Source organism: Gallus gallus, chromosome 1, assembly GCF_016699485.2.
Source record: "Gallus gallus isolate bGalGal1 chromosome 1, bGalGal1.mat.broiler.GRCg7b, whole genome shotgun sequence".
Taxonomy (NCBI): Eukaryota; Metazoa; Chordata; class Aves; order Galliformes; family Phasianidae; genus Gallus; species Gallus gallus.
Genome location: NC_052532.1, coordinates 58956221 through 58972544, shown reverse-complemented (window position 1 = coordinate 58972544; position 16324 = coordinate 58956221). Strand labels below are relative to the sequence as shown.

General features: G+C 37.2%; 1 protein-coding gene across 8 annotated transcripts in view; it reads left to right on the top strand.

Annotated features, from left to right (window-relative positions):
* The window catches only part of DNM1L (dynamin 1 like), a 36925-nt gene extending 22136 nt beyond the window's left edge, over positions 1-14789 (top strand). For 2 of the 8 annotated variants that reach the window (XM_015285683.4, XM_015285670.4), the window contains 9 exons: positions 828-983; positions 1109-1198; positions 1963-2055; positions 3482-3538; positions 4646-4723; positions 6928-7095; positions 7731-7840; positions 10493-10652; positions 11918-14226. In XM_015285683.4, the coding sequence (XP_015141169.1) occupies positions 828-983; positions 1109-1198; positions 1963-2055; positions 3482-3538; positions 4646-4723; positions 6928-7095; positions 7731-7840; positions 10493-10652; positions 11918-11974 (969 nt within the window). In that variant the 3' untranslated portion in view covers positions 11975-14226. Of the gene's footprint in view, positions 1-827; positions 984-1108; positions 1199-1962; positions 2056-2929; positions 2960-3481; positions 3539-4645; positions 4724-6927; positions 7096-7730; positions 7841-10492; positions 10653-11917 lie in introns of all 8 variants that reach the window. The other 6 variants (XM_046939172.1, XM_015285686.4, NM_001079722.2 and 3 more) reach the window with 4 other exon arrangements.
* Positions 14790-16324: the final 1535 nt, after the last annotated feature.

Genomic DNA, 16324 nt, shown 5'->3' with positions numbered 1-16324 from the left:
AATAGGCTGAAATTAAGCTTAGGCCCAACTTTGGCAACCCAGTGCTATTATTTGTATGAGAAAGTCTGATGAAGGACTGCTTGTGCACTTCTTGTTTTGCATGAAGCACTTCTGTGTTAGCTATGAAGACTCAGTGTGAGATCTGTGGGCTAGGACACATTCAGACATTTTCACTGTCTATAATGGATGTGACTCTTTAGTATTTACACGATTGGTTTTGTTGTGAATGTGGGAATTGATGTTGCTAAGAATTCACTGCAAGTTTACTTGTACATGTTGCAGTACAAGGACTGTTCACTCCTTAGAGCTTGACTGAACAAACAAATCAGCTTTTGTATTGAGTTCTGATTGGTGCAGGCAGACGGATGTGTTTCTGCGGTCAGTAATCATTGAGACTTGGAATACATCAGATACTTGCAGCAATGAAATGTGTACCTCTTCTGTCTGCTGGAAATTAGGAAGAGAATGTTTTAGTCTTTCTTATGAATTGTATTTAAACCTGGATGCATAACCCAGAAAATAATTATTCATGGTTATAAGATTAGTTACAAATGATCAGGATTTGAGAAGGGTGCTGGTTAATCGTTATTTAACACTGACTCAGTCTTACAGGCATTTTCTGTATTTCTTTAGTCTGTAGACCTTTTTTTTTAATTTCAATATTCTTATAACAGGTATTACTCTAACATTGGCAAGGCCTGTTCTGAGTGTTCTTCTGGGTGTGAATGCCGTGACCTGATTCATTATGGGCTTCACCAGAAACTCCTGAATATAAATACCTTGTTTTAATATACAGTTTCACAAGTTTTACCCTCCTTTTAAACTAGGGTCCCCGTCCTGCCTTGTTTGTTCCTGAAGTTTCATTTGAATTGCTGGTTAAAAGGCAAATCAAACGTTTAGAAGAGCCCAGCCTTCGCTGTGTGGAGCTGGTTCATGAAGAAATGCAAAGAATTATACAACATTGTAGTAATTACAGTACACAGGTAAAAAAATAACGTGTTTGAATTATGTTCTCAATTATTGGGCATTTCCCACCCTTCCTTCCCTCCCCTACCCTCCCCACAACCCCAAAAAACCCGAAGTCTTATCAGTAAATATTTGTTTTTAGGAGTTGCTGAGGTTTCCCAAGTTACACGATGCCATAGTTGAAGTAGTAACCTGTCTTCTGCGTAGAAGGCTTCCTGTCACAAATGAAATGGTAATTTTTCATGTTTTATAATGTTGCTGGAAAGAGTGTCTCCTGGACTTTTCTTTGTTGCTTCTGTCTGCTTTGTAATGTCTGGAACCCAAATTTTTAAAAGAATCACAACTCATAATGGTGAACTATTTAATAGCTACATTGTTTGAAGCTTGCACTATAGAAGAAGCTAGGTAAGAAACAAAAGGAATGATGGTAGGGTTGTATTTTGTTTTTTTTTCAAGGAGGTCAAGATAAAGTGTTGTTTTCACTTTCGATGCCTTTTAGCCAATGAGAGCTGATGATTCAATTTCTGACTTTGGGCAAATATGTTCTAATATACTAGTATCTTTTGTGCTTGCTCATTGGAGATAAAGATACTTTGTACATATGTGGGTATGTTTGATGTGAAAAGCAAAAGTTGTTCTATGTTCAAATAGAGAAATGTTTCTCACTGTGGCTTGTAACTACATAGCTTATGCTCTTTAAATTGCTGAGTTTGTTTATTTCTTGCTGAAGGGGGGTTAGCTTAATAAAGGTAACAAGTTGAACTGATACATGTTTCAAAAAAAGCTGAATATCTGAGCCTGTTGCAATGACAGAATGAATTCCTGTCTTGCTTTCTTCAAGGTCAGAACTTCAGTGTCTTTGGGGCAGTGAGAACAGTCTGTGGCTAAGGACAATTACAATATATTGTAGTCTAGGCAGTTAGACTAGCAGTGTAGGTCATTTTTCTTTGCTACCATTAGTCTCAATGAATTTCTGTGAATGTCATTTCATTGCAGGTTCATAATTTAGTGGCTATTGAGTTAGCCTATATCAATACCAAACATCCAGATTTTGCTGATGCCTGTGGGTTAATGAATAACAACATAGAGGTAAGAAAATATATCTTCATCAAAAATAAGTTCAATATGCTTAGCTGAAGAGTGGATAAGTTGAAGGATTTTCTGTGATCGTGGGTTACATCTTGCTTAAATCTGCCTTATCTTTTGACTCTTCAAATGGAAATCTAAGTAACTAGTGAAAGAACAGATTTGTCAGTTTTTCCATGAAGCACAGTTGAATATTTTGAAGTATGGGGGTTTGAATGTATTACAATATGGTGTATACTTTGTTATCAGTTGATTTATTAGATTTATATTGCATATTATGTTCAGTGATTGATATTTTACTGAAAACAGTTCTGCCTCTGTGTGTCTGTGAAAAATAAGATAGGCATCAGAGTAGTGGCTAGTAAATGAAATTTTTGCACGAAAAGCTTTAAGAGGATAGTTTTACACTTACAACTTCCATAGCCTTTCTGTTTTGCACACCCAATTTTGACTGATAATCTCTGTTGCTATCATAATCCTATACAAGCAGTTTCTGTACAAGTAGTATATGGAATCCTTTCTCAAAGTCCTATTTTCATTGCAGAATTTCATCCATCTGCCTGAGAGCTTGCTAATATTCTTGTGTTCACTTGTTAATCCAACACATTTTTTCATAGTAGCGTTCTTTTTTAAATGCTTACATTGTCATTTCTGCTTGTTAGTTCTAACCTCTTGCTTTCTATTATATATTTTTGTATTGACTGGTTATGCAATTGATTGAAGAGCAGTCTACCAAGGTAAATTCTAGTTCAGGTGTAATGTCTGCACAAACTGCTGTGAGTATGAGAATTAGGACTTTGTCAAGTTGAACATAGGAAATTATTGTTTTATTGTGTGTTACCTAAATGAGTTCTTTTTCCAACATCTTCCTGAACAGGACATTGAATATTTTGAAGAAACAGAGCATGTAAAACATCTTATCTTTACTCAATGGAGAATCAATGACTAATTTCAAGAAAAATCAGATTTTTGTTTGTTCTGATTGCTTCAAATTCTGTTTTGTTGTAAAGTCAATGCTTCCTTTTGGGCTAATCAGAGTAAACTATGCTGGATGTGAAATCAAATCCTCATGGATTATTTTGAAGATTTAATGCTTAATGAGGGTCGTAGGGAATCAATGCTGAGCCAAACTGCTTAGCTTTGATCCTGTTTTTTAAAGGCTCTGGTCTTGATTATGAAGAGTGTTGCAAAAAGTTTTGCAGAAGCTTTTTATGTTGGAAATTTACTTTTGACCTGATAATTGGAATAGTTTCATCCCAAGAATTGAGGCTTTCATAGGATCGTAGTATAGTTACAAAGCACTAGATGAGATTGAAGTATTAGTGTTTGTTTGTCTTTAAAATTTGAAGTCATCTGTAACATGTGAATGTTGGATGTGTATTGAGACAGAGCGATGCATAATTGAAGTCTTGCTGGATTATTTTTAAAGGAACAACGGCGTAACAGGTTAGCCCGGGAACTGCCTTCTTCTGTGCCACGAGACAAGGTGAGTAAATGTAGATTTCTGTTTGTTTATTTTCAGTGTAATGCATTCTCCTTTGATCTAATCTAAATGCTGGAAGCTTTGATGTGCAGCCCTAGTAACACGCTGGGAAGCTTCCAAGTATTGACTTCTGTTTTTTTTGACTTCCTGAGATGGAAGTAGAATGCTTTTTCTTCCTCCAAAGATTTTGCAGGTTTTAAATCCAGGGTTTCTGAGGACTTACCTATAGATCTATATTAATATTACACACATTACTTGAATGTCATTTCAGATAAGGCTTAAAATGTTTGCAGATAGTAAAGATGAAGAATGCTTATATTTAGGGCTGTGACACTGATATCAAAAGATAAACAACTGATTTAAAATATTTACTGTGCCAGCACAGTGACTTGTTTTTTAAAGTCACTCTTAAGACTGCAATTTTAGTGCAGCCTTAGTTTCTTTGGGAGAAGATAGAGGAGATGAAGTTGTTAGTTGATCGTCATAATCCAGTTGCGTGCTATCCTTGGAGCTTGGATACCAAGCATCATGAAAATATTGCCTTGTGGAAATGAACAGTCTGACAATCAGATAGGGTTTCAGACAGTCATGTATTTAGTATTATGTGAAGTATTTCACATTTGAATGCACAGAATACGGTTTAAGCTTATCATTATAATAAGCGTTAGTACAGCTGATAGAAATCAATTCTTTAAGTTTCTTAGCTTAAAAAGTATGATGAAGTCTCAGAGCAGACTTCAGTATTACTGCCTCTAGTCTGTAGAAGGCAGCTGATGGATTAGCCAAGAATGTAAGGTAGCTGTCTAAAGATTGCTTTTGTGCTGTTTGTTCTTCATTTAGTTGACTTCATGTTTAAATTATCAGTGTAGGAGCTGAAATGAAATTGAAGGACAAGATAAACCAGAAGTTCCTTACCTGTCTTGAACGTGCTTTTTTCTCTGCTTATATTACTGTGTTGCTTGCAAATCCAAAATATTTTCTTTTCTGGATTAAAAGAAAACACATATATATATTTATTAGAAGCTAAAAGTGCATGAATTTGCTAGGTAGATTTGGTGGTCTTCAGTTGAATTTTTTTTTCCCTCCCTGCATTTTTTTTACCTTCTTTAGTCTACTAAAGCTCCAGGTGCATTGCCACCTGCTTCCCAGGAGACTGTTACTGCTGCTTCTGCTGAGGCTGATGGCAAGGTCTGTCTTGATTTTTCCTATAAGCACTGCATGCCAATTGATGTTGTGGTGCACTTCAGGTACTACAGGAAGCAGTCTGTGTTTAGTGCTCTGTCCCTAATAACAAGATGGGTGTAGACTACATTACATTTCATGATGTCACTATGCACAATGGTGGGAAAAAGATGTGCAACTAGCTGGCAAAGCCACTGCTTTCTGTTTAAACTCTTGGTTGTAATATATTGTTGTCAATTGCTTGTTTGGTGCAATAGTACTGTAATCCAAGTTTTTCAGCATGGTTGTTAAACTGCATGTTTTTGATGTGTTGACAGTTAAAGAAGAACAGAAGATAAACTAAAAATGTGAGTTTCCTGCTTTCTGCAGGGAATCCTTACAGGCTTTGTTAGAACTGAGCCCCCTTGTTGTCTGACCTTAACTGTTCACTTCCATGTGTGAGATGTATTCTGCAGTGGCTTTTTGCACTTCAGACCTGTTGTCCTGTAAAATAACAGCTCAGTACTGTAAAGACTTCCTTGCTAATTGCTTTCATTGAAGTCACAGAAGATGGAGCCACAGATTTGTGTAGTAGGAGTAACTAAGGAGACTCAGGCTTTCTGCTTTACTGCATATTTATGTTCTGCTTCTAGTGCAAAGCTGTCACTTCTGTCCTCAGCAGAGTGGTTAAAGTCAAAATCTAGTCAGCAGTAGAACTTTAACTATGGTTCTGGTCAAAGTTTTACTGGTTCTGATAGGCTGCAAACATCTAAAAAGAAATCAGGAGCTGTAGTGAAGATAGTGTTGTGACTGCAGAAGTTGCAGGAAACTGCCAAGTTTGGTTTAATTTGTGTTTCCCACAAAGCTTGTTCTTTATTAAGTGGTGTATACTCTGGTGCTCTGTTTCTTATGAAAGAATGTAGCTTTCTGAAACTGCTTTGGAGATTAAGCATGCTCCACAGTAACACTGGATTGGAGAGGTATAGGGATTTTTGCCACTTTAAATAGCTGTCTTAAAATCAGAAAGAGAGTAATGGAGCTTTCCTTATTAATGGCTGTCTGTTATTAATAGAGGTTCATTTGAATTCTTATCTTGTATTTTGTATTCCTCTGAACAGCAGTGCAATTTTATTAAGACTACTTATGTGCACATTTCAGTTGGGTTTCTTCCTCATGTACTCCATTTGCCATTCCCTCACTCTTTAGACCCAAGATCAGCCTGTAGGGGTGGTTTAGTTGTAAACTAAATATATAAATAATAGATGGTTCTACCTCAGTTCCTCCTATTCCTGAAGCAAGATGTAAGTAGTAGCAGTTCAGAGCCTTTAATGACCAGCACTGAGATTACTCTGTTTGTTTTTTTTACAGTATGTAGTAAATAGAACAGCTGCTAGGCTTATGGGAAAGTACAAAACAAAAATTTCACATCAAAATAATTTATTTTTCTTTTTATACTGATCTAATGTGTACAATCTACTAATATTTTTGTCACATATTTTCTAATATGTAAGAGTTGGGTATTATCTCATCTTCTCAGAAGAACAAAGTCATTCTTTCCCTGGAATGGAAACTTTACTTCCCAGACAGTGCTATCTTCGTTTCCAGAAGATGGAGATTTTTCTTTTTTTCATTTGGTACTGAAAAGCCTTCTGTAACACAAGGTCTGGCCGCACAAATACATTCATAGCTTTGGCACCTGGAAACACAAACGTGCATATATTTAATTCATTTCATAAGCTGTTATTGTAAAGAACTTTGGTTTCTATACAAAGACTTTAAATACACTGAGATCTTTCAAGGTCTTGTGGTGAATCTTGAATCTTAAAATGTGTTTTCTGAGTGATCCTGATAGTGTAGGTTATATTACGCTAAGGATATGTGGTTAAAGCCAGTAGATTTAGGAAGACTGTATTTCAAAAGTGATCTGTAAATAGTTAAGCTTGTTTGTGCCAGGGATTTCATACCATTATTAGGAAGAATGCAAGTTTAAAAAGCTTTCATTTTAGTGATATTTTACTCTCATTAATGAATTGAAAGTGTCCTTGTAATTGGTCTCCCAAAAGTAAAACAAAAGTGGGGGCTGAGAAGAGCTGAATATAGAAATAAAAATACACGTATGAAAATCTTCTACCGAGTCTTTCTTACCTGTAGCTTACTAATAACTATTTGATCTTCTTTGTAGTGCTCAAGTTTTAACTCTGACGCTTTTCTGTGATGTGTTGTTTGTGCAGGCTGCTGCTGGAGCAGGAGATGTAACTCAGGAGTCAGGAACAGGCAACTGGAGAGGAATGCTGAAATCCTCAAAAGCAGAGGAGGTATCAGCAGAGGAAAAATCAAAACCTGCTGCAGCTCTTCCTGCTAGTCCTCAAAAAGGACATGCAGTAAACCTATTAGATGTGGTGAGTGTCATGGAAAGATGCATATTTCCTCTTCGTAGTTAAGGCTTGGGAAATAAAATATACAAATTCTCTATGTTGTGACTTTGCTACTAATATATATCATCATAAATAATGACCACTATAGAAACAGGGAGTTCTGGCACCTCACTTCTCCCTTTGCTAACCTTTCTAGTTTCAGCCTACAATTTGGGATAATTGGCTTCCTTTCACAAATTTCTATGGAATTGAAATCCCTATGTAGATCTCTCCTAAAACAGAAGCAAATCTCATCTCATCTCAATTCAACTGCCTGTTCATTTTTGCTGAAGTTGGCATTTTTCATACTAGAGGAAAATAATCATTTAAATAAAAAAAAAAAAAGATGAAGGTTCTTAAAGTCTTGGCAGAACTTCCTTCCTTTAGTGAGCTTTAAAAACTAAATTGGTTGGTGCCCTCTGGCCTTTCAGTTTCAAAGATCTGGATTTTTGATGTCTCTAGGTCAATAGTAGAGTAGTGTTGCAAGACAGATTGTGCGTACCAAATTATCAGACTAAAAGAGCAATGGTTGGTTTTGGTCTCCCCCAGTGTGAGTTTTATTTATCTATACAACTGAGCAGAATTTAACATGAGGTTTCTTTTTTTTTTTTTTTACATAGCCTGTACCTGTTGCACGCAAACTTTCTGCCCGCGAGCAGCGAGATTGTGAAGTGATTGAACGACTCATTAAATCTTACTTCCTTATTGTCAGAAAGAATATTCAGGACAGGTAAAACAAAACTACCTAGATGTGTTTAAGCCATACCAATGTTGTGATTTTTCAAGCATCATATATATAATCTTGCTTTTTTATATAACTTAACCCTCACAGAATTAAGAAGGCTGAAGTAGTACTTGTTTTTTTCTGATAGTTTTAATTCTTTATTACATTGATGTATGAGGTTCAATTAGTTATTTAGGAGGTGGCAGTTTTTCTAAAGGAGGCTGCAATCCAGGTGGATGATTTTCAGCAAATAATAAACGGAAATGGAATAAACTCTGGGTGTTATGTAGCAATGGCAGAACTTAGCTTTGCTGTCCTTTTTGTTTCAAATAGGGACTGCTGTGGCTAACCCTTTGCGTTCTTTGCAGTAAATATGCAGCAAAAATGCTATCCCAAGCATTGCAAATTTGATGCACTAAAACATCTTGACCTGCTTCAGAAATATTTTTAAGAAATATCTTTTGAAGATTGTACTCATGTACGTCCCACATGGCACTTGCAAAGCTGATTCAGTCTCTTATTTGGAAGATTCAAAGCTGTGCTGGGACAGATAGCAGAGTTTTGCTTTCACTCTTAGCCAGGCGACTCCCAAAATATTTTGCACTTAAGTTCTTCTTTTGGTAGAATTTGAAATGCATTGGCTTGAAAAGAGGATGTAAAATTATTTCACTATTAATAGACCTATGTGGTCTCATCGTGATTTCCCAGAAGTCACTCCACTGCTGAGCAGTAAAGAGCCTTAAAGCAGTACAGCATAGTGGGGAAAATTCCCAACCAAAGCTGGGATTCCAAAAGCTGAGATGTTGATGGATCTAGGTTCATCTTAGATCTGAATGTCAAGACTTGCATGTATTCTGAAAGAAAGTGCATTCTTTTGAGCAAAGCTTCTTGATCTGCCCAGGATAATGGTTTTGATTTGGATTTAGCACTGTGGGCACATGAGATCACATGGAAAGGGGCCTTGGTGTACTGATGGACAATTGTCTGAATATGAGCCAGCGGTCTGCCCAGGTGGCCAAGAAGGCCAATGGCATCCTGGCTTGTATCAGGAATGGTCTGGTGAGCTGGACTAGGGAAGTCATCCTGCCCCTGTACTCGGCATTGATGAGGCCTCATCTTGAGTACTGTGTTCAGTTTTGGGCACCTCAGTACAGAAAGGATGTGAGGTGCTGGAGCAGGTCCAAAGAAGGGCAACAAGGCTTGTGAAGGGCTTGGAGGATATGCCCTATGAGGAGCGACTGAAGGAACTGGGGCTGTTTAGTCTGGGGAAGAAGAGGCTGAGGGGAGACCTTACTGCTTTCTTCCAATACCTGAAGAGTGCTTATAGCAAGGGCGGGGTTGGTCTCTTCTGACTGCTGACAGGTGACAGGTCGATGGGAAATGGCCTCAAGTTGTGCCAGGGAAAGTTTAGGTTGGATATCAGGAAACACTTCTTTACAGAAAGGGTGGTTAAGCACTGGAATAGGCACCTCAGGGAGGTGGTTGAGTCACCATCCCTGGATGTGTTTAAAACCGTTTGGATGTGGTGCTCAGGGACATGATTTAGCAGCAGGTTGTTAGAGTTAGGGTAGTACGGTCAGGTTGTGGTTGGACTGGATGATCTTTAAGGTCTTTTCCAACCTGAGTGATTCTATGGGATCACTGCCTAGCGAGTCAGTACTGACGGTATGGCAGCTCCCAGTCTACTGTAGTTGTAAAATATTACTTACAGAGTTGCATCAACAAAGTGGTTGTTTAAACTGATATTTTTTTATTTATCATTGGGAAGGACAATTGATATTTTCATTGTTAGCTGCTGCTATTGTGATGAAATAACCCAAGGTGCAGTAATTTGACTTCTGATCCCCCATTGATATCCTTAGATTCTGGTACTGTTCTAGTATAGTGATTTTTATTTCCACCTTTTCAGAAAAGTATTCCTACACAGACCTTAAGTCCCCACAAAGATCAGGTTCCAGTAGTTTCAGTACTTTCATTTATTTTTTCCCAGGAATTTTAGCAGCATGGAAATCAGAGCTAAAACCATAGTTTCACTGGGGGGGTATTGTAGCCTAACATAGAACTGAAAAATGTTGTTTTACAGATTCTGTAGTCTTTTTCTGAAGGACTGTTCATGAATTGCATTGATTGCAGCTTGCTTCCATTCTAAACAACGCATTTTGCACACTTCAAATCCATTTGCTTATACTCTTATACTGTGTTTTCTTATTTTAGAGATAATGCAGACTGGTATTTGAACAGAGATCCTGCTTTCAGTTGATTGGATAAGATTAGATCTATCAATCCTTTCCTTGACTCTTTCCTTTCACATTTGCACGTAAAGGCTGATTCTAGGGTGACATAGCCTTTTTGTCATGCCTAGCATAGTGGACACTTGGTTTCTGGTCCTTAGTGGGGAAAAAAAGTAATCTATTTTTCATGTACTTTCTAGAGTATATATTCATGTCCTTTACAATACAGCCATCTCATGTGGAAGAAATTCATCTTTTAAATTGCTCAGGATACTTGGTTTACTTTAGATAGAAAGCTTTTATATATATCAGTGGTAGATTTCTGGTAGCTTGAGCCAAGGTTCTGTGAAGCTGGTTGTGTTGTGAATTCTTTAATCTAGGCCTGGTTTTATTATGTCCTGAAGAAACAATCTTTATGTGCTTGCAGTGTGCCAAAGGCAGTGATGCATTTTCTGGTGAACCACGTGAAGGACACTCTTCAGAGTGAGCTGGTGGGCCAGCTCTATAAATCCTTGCTGTTGGATGACCTTCTGACGGAATCCGAAGACATGGCGCAGCGCAGAAAAGAGGCAGCTGACATGCTAAAGGTATTCAAAGAAGAAAAAAACAGAAAAACATCAGGGCCTTATGGGAATAGTTGATGAAGCTGAAACCATGTAAATGCTAGATTTTGTTTCTGATCACTTGCTCTTATTTAACTTTCCTCTATTGTGTTCAGTAGTTCTTTTCTGGGAAAACGATTACAGTCTTTTAACTATTGTTCCCGTCTTCACACAGCCTGTGTGCCAATGGCTGGTGGATCTAGAGTTCCTTATAGTATAAGAAGAGGAAATGTTGAGACTCACTTATCATGACCACCGTGTACGTCTGTATCAATGAATTTGGGACATACTGGTGTTTAAAAAAAACCTACTCATTTCTTCATTATTTAGTTATGTGACATATCAGTCTGCTACAGCTGAAATGCTTCTCAGGATTGAATTATTTAGAAAAGAATGCCTCTCAGATAACAGTGCAGCTTCACTAAAGAAGTAGCAAGAGGTGCTTCTGTCTTGTGAACAGTGCAGTCTGTTCAAACAGTGCATGTTTGAGAGATCAGATGCCCTGAGATACTGCTTATCCAAGATGTCTGTAGCAAGTTCAGCCTTTGCAACTGTATGCTAAAAAGTACTTGAGTGAGGAGGGGAAGTGTCTTAAAGTGTGAGCTTCGTTGGACCAAACTCAACTCTAGATTTCTCCAGATTGGAATAATACTTCAGTTTTAGTATCAGATGGTATTCTGAGCTTATACCAAAACAGTTTAAATTTCTGAAGTCTAGCAGGCTAGACTGTAGGGACTGCACCTAAATACAGTAGTAATATAAGTGCAGTTTCCCCCTCTGTTTTATGGGGGATATTCAAAGCATTACAATTCTGTATGGTGAAAAGGTCTTCTTGAGAAGTTATGTATGTATATACACATATGAAACATTAAGATAAGCATATTACTGGGAACACTTCAGCATGTTAATGTTGCTCAGAATAATGGCAGTGAGTTCTTTTCGCTTATAACTAGAAATGCAGTTTTAAAATAACTCAATTCTCATCTCTCTAGAGAGACAATTTAGTTATATCTTTACTACAGTGTTAGCACTATATTCTGTTTTGTAGTAGTTCTCACTTGCATGATCTTTTGCAGATGCAGGGTTCCATATTTGTTTATCAATGTCCTTGCAGGTTATTACCACTAGTGAAAATGACTGGTTTTGATTTAAATACTAACGTCACACTTTCTGACTGCCACCTTTGCTTCCTTGAGAAATCTTTTCAGAAACACCAATTAACCTTGGGTGTTTTGTTTCTCCGTGCACAGGCCTTGCAGCGAGCCAGTCAAATCATTGCAGAGATTCGGGAGACACATCTTTGGTGAAGACTGTACCAGCCACGCTATTTATATGCATTGGAGGTTACATTGACTTCAAAATTGCTAGGCATGGTATACGGAGTAGAATTTTTATTTATGAACTCTCATCTGTGTACTGCAACTGTGTAAATCTGCTCATGTAAAGACAGTTGGTTTGATTTGCAAACAGAAAAATATGCTGTATTTTGCAAAATAAGTCGTATTTAATCCACATAATAAATGGCTCTAAATGTTTCCTTACCAGCTTTCTGGTGCAAATTAAAGCAGACCAAGTCTACTGTCTCAGTGACAGGCTCATTTGAACTTGGGGAAAAACGCTGAAGTTCCAGTGCCTGACTTGCTAAAAAAGGTTGCCTGTGGTTAAGATGGACAGTGTAGTCTTGTGGCATAGTTTAAGCTGCTTTTACAATAGAAGTTTAAATACTGTGAAGAGAAGAGAGCACCAAGTATTTTCTTTCATGACTATATTGCATGCACTATGACAGATGGAGGTGTCAATTTTATAGCACAGTAGAGATGTCTACCGTATTGCTACATGTGTTGTCCCCATTTCTTTCCAAATGTTAAAAACTGCAGACAAAATTCTGAACTTCATTTAATGGAGTATCATGTTGGATGAATCAGCCTGGAGCTTGTGAACAAGTAACGGCCTACTGACAAGTGGGTGCCAAGTTGTTGATGTGCACTGGAGCTTGCATAAAAATGTTGGGGGTTACAATCAGGTACAAGAAGACCTTCCCCTTTCTCCCCCTTGGGACCAAGCCCCTGGACCATCCAATAGTACAAAATACAAATTTGTTCTGGCACAAGTGAAAAAAAAATAAAAAATAAAAATGGATTTCAAAACTGTTATGGGATAACAAGTGTTTTTTTCAAAAAACAGATGAAGTTGGCCAGGGAGAAGGGGATCCCCACAACTTACTACTGAACTTTGGAAGATAGGACAGTATGAAAGAAAGCCAGTGAGATTGGAATATTTATACTAGAGATCACAGTTACTTCTAAGGAAAATTGTACTGTAAGTAGTTTTTCTTCTTTTTGAGGACAATCACATTAGGAAACGTTAAGTTGGAATTAAGTTGATGAGTTATTTTCTTCTGATTGTAATTCATGCAGTCAAACACTGTTCACGCTCACCTTTAAAGGGTCAGCATTTTAATTTTTATGAATAAAAAAATACTTTAAATTGCAGCCAGCACACTTGCATGTACTTTTCAAACAGATCTACTTTTTTGTATAAGGTAAAAAATGTGTACTGTGGTGTTGCTGATATTTTATCTTTCACACAACTTGCACCTGAAAAATTAGACACAGCTGTTAACAGCCACGGTCTTCTCTTAGTATGTTGGGCCACTGCCGTGAGGTGTTTATTTCCCTATTCAGTTCCTCTCTCATTTCATCAATTAACAGAAACTGAATTCCTGCTATAAGCTGCTAAACGTTAAAAATAAATTAAAAAGCTGTTGAGGTCTCAGTTTCCAGCAAGATCTGTTTTAAAAAGTTATTCTTTCACATAATCATTTTGAGTTTGGCACCACTGTAAACAGAAGGAGTTAAGTCTCACGTGCAATTCTTGTTATTTTATGTGTTATCTGAAGTAATTCACACAGGACACAGAAATGTAATCTGTATTTTTAAACAGCCTAAGTAGTCACGACGTTTATGTTACATATAATGAATATAATGGAAGTAATTGTAACTTCTCACTCCTTATTCAGGGATGGTAGTTCTCAGATGTAAGATATGCGACTGTAATGAAGTGCAAGCCACTTCTCAAGTGAATTTCAGCCAACAGGGAAAGCTCTTAAGAATTTGGTCAAAAGCATTACATTTGCAGTTGGAATTCCCCTGGCATCTCCTTCCCTTGTACTTTTGGCATCTAAGAAGTATTTTCAACAAGTAGAACTGTCCCTTAGTGAACGGCTACCTATGTTTTAACTCCCAAATGTCAATCAGCAGTCTGTTGTCATGGGATTATTCTGAATTACAAAGTTTTCAAGTGCTACATAAAGCAGATGAGTTCTATTTATTTAAGAACATCTTGCAAGTGATAACTGGCTCTGTAATGTCATGTGAAGTCTCCAAAGTGTTCATCTGGTTTTTTTTTTAAATGTTATGATTTTTTTTGCTTTACAAACATTTTTAATTTGGTAATGTTTGAGTGCCAAGAAATGAACTTGTCATCCTCAATGCAAATCTTGAAAAATCCATGCTGTAACAGCCCTGTTATTAAATAAACAGATACTATATAAAATGAATTATCCCAGAAATAAAGTTTTGAACTCACTTTTAGTTTGGGTGGCAGGACTATATGCCCTTTCAAGTATGGAGGATAGCTAAGAATGCTTGTACAGCCTGAAGTTTGCACTTGCCCTCCTGCAACTCATCATTTTTAGTTCTTATAATAGTTGCTGCAGTTGTGTAAGTAATAGGGTTGACAGGCAGCTGGTGGCCATCAATTGTTTTCAAACAATGGATCATCTGAAAGAGAACTAAGTGCTGCTGTTGCTGCCACCATTAGAAGAAATACTGGGCAAACTGGTAAGAAGTCTCGCTAGATTAGATTGATTGCTTATACATCTTTTACAGTCAACCTTATTTAACTTAAACCTGAAATATTTCTGTCATCGGTGATCAACTTTTAGCTTAGTTAAAGACTACTTCTATCCAGTGAGACAATCACAGAGAGAACAACTTCTGTAGCCAAGTTTAGACTAGTAAATGTTTGACATTAATAGCTGACCTGTGTGTGGTAGTACTGTAAATAAAACACAGTATTTGTGTGAAAAGTTTGTCAATAAATTTTGTCAGTTTTTTAGTAGTCAGTTTCAAACTTCACTTGGTGGGTAAGGGGAGCGTCTGTCTGCTTCCAACAGTATTCTGAAGTAAAATGGAACAAAACTGAAGTGAAACTCATCTTTAACCTCTGTGGTATGGAAGACTAGCTATGAGACACGCTAAAATGGATGTACTGCAAACTCAGGTCCCTGCTTTATGGAATTGCGGTGGGGAAAAAACTTACCACTCTGTTGTTTCTGTTTCTAAATAGCACTGAATTATTTTAAGCCTTTTTTTTTTCCCTTCAGTTATGCAAGCAGACTGCTAACCAGTGTTTTCTGCAGATACTGAAGTTCTCAAATGCATGTTTTTTTAAACTTATTGCCAGTCAATCTCTGCATTTGGAGGTGAGAGAATTAGATGATTAATTCTTTGAAGCTAAGAAAGAGTAGACCAACTGTGTATTGTTTTATATCCAAATAGCTACATCATTTAAACTGCTGAAGGTGTTCTTATGTTCAGATAGTTTTTATTTGCTGTACACCCTCTCACCTTCTACCTTCTAAACACCTATACAAATTTAAGTGCTTCTTGAAAGCAGCCACCACTTAGTGCTAGCTGCCACAATATTCGAGTCCTTTGGTTTGTGTTGTCTCCTGCTGTTGAGCAAATGGCTTTTTTTTTTCTTTTTGTGTTGTTTTTCTTTTTAAATCTCTGACCCAAAAATACTGCTTTTCTTTCTATACTTGCAAATCGCATATTTGCACATGTAGTAAATACATTAATATTCTATTTCCACTTGTTCACTTCTGAACATGCTCTATCTCTGAATGATCACCTGAACATACCTGATTTGGGGTATACGAGGAATAAGAACAGTCCAAGTAAGAATACTGGGTTTTTAAGTTGTCTTTGATTCTTGGCCTAACTGTTTTGTAACACTCAGGTGGGACACCCTGTTCAGGCCATCTGTGAAATGTAGTGGTTGCATCTAGCTGCCTCTTGGAAAGAATCAGGGAAGGGTTTGGATTGCTAGGAACTGGTTAGGAAGAAGCACAGAATAAAAAGCTCTTGGAGTTGATGAATCTCATTATGAATCCTGTATACAAAGAATTTAACTTTTTCTATTTTGTATTTGTAAAAACAAATAAAATCCTTTTACTACTTGATGAAAGTGGGTGCTAATGCTTTAAAAAATAAATTGAAATTTGAGGGTATATGAGGATCTGTGGATACAAAAGGGAAAAAGGCAGGAGGAGATTAGGTATGGAAAATGACTGACTTAAGTCTACTCCTAGGAGTTTTATCTGTAAGCAGAAAGTAGCTGTTAACTCCAATCTGTGTTTGTTTGGAGGTTAATGTGGGTGTGCACTGGTGCATTTTGTTCTCAGGTGCATGTTTTTGTATTGCTGTAATGCTTCTGCCACATAAGGAACAAGGTAAATGCAAAAGCACACAAAATAGATGATGTAGGAAAGCAAGTTTCTTGAAATTGCTTAGCTTCTCTCCCCACTTTTCTGTCCTATTCCCATCAGAACTGTGTTTGGTTTTTTTCCTTCATATTTGTAGGGTAGCTCT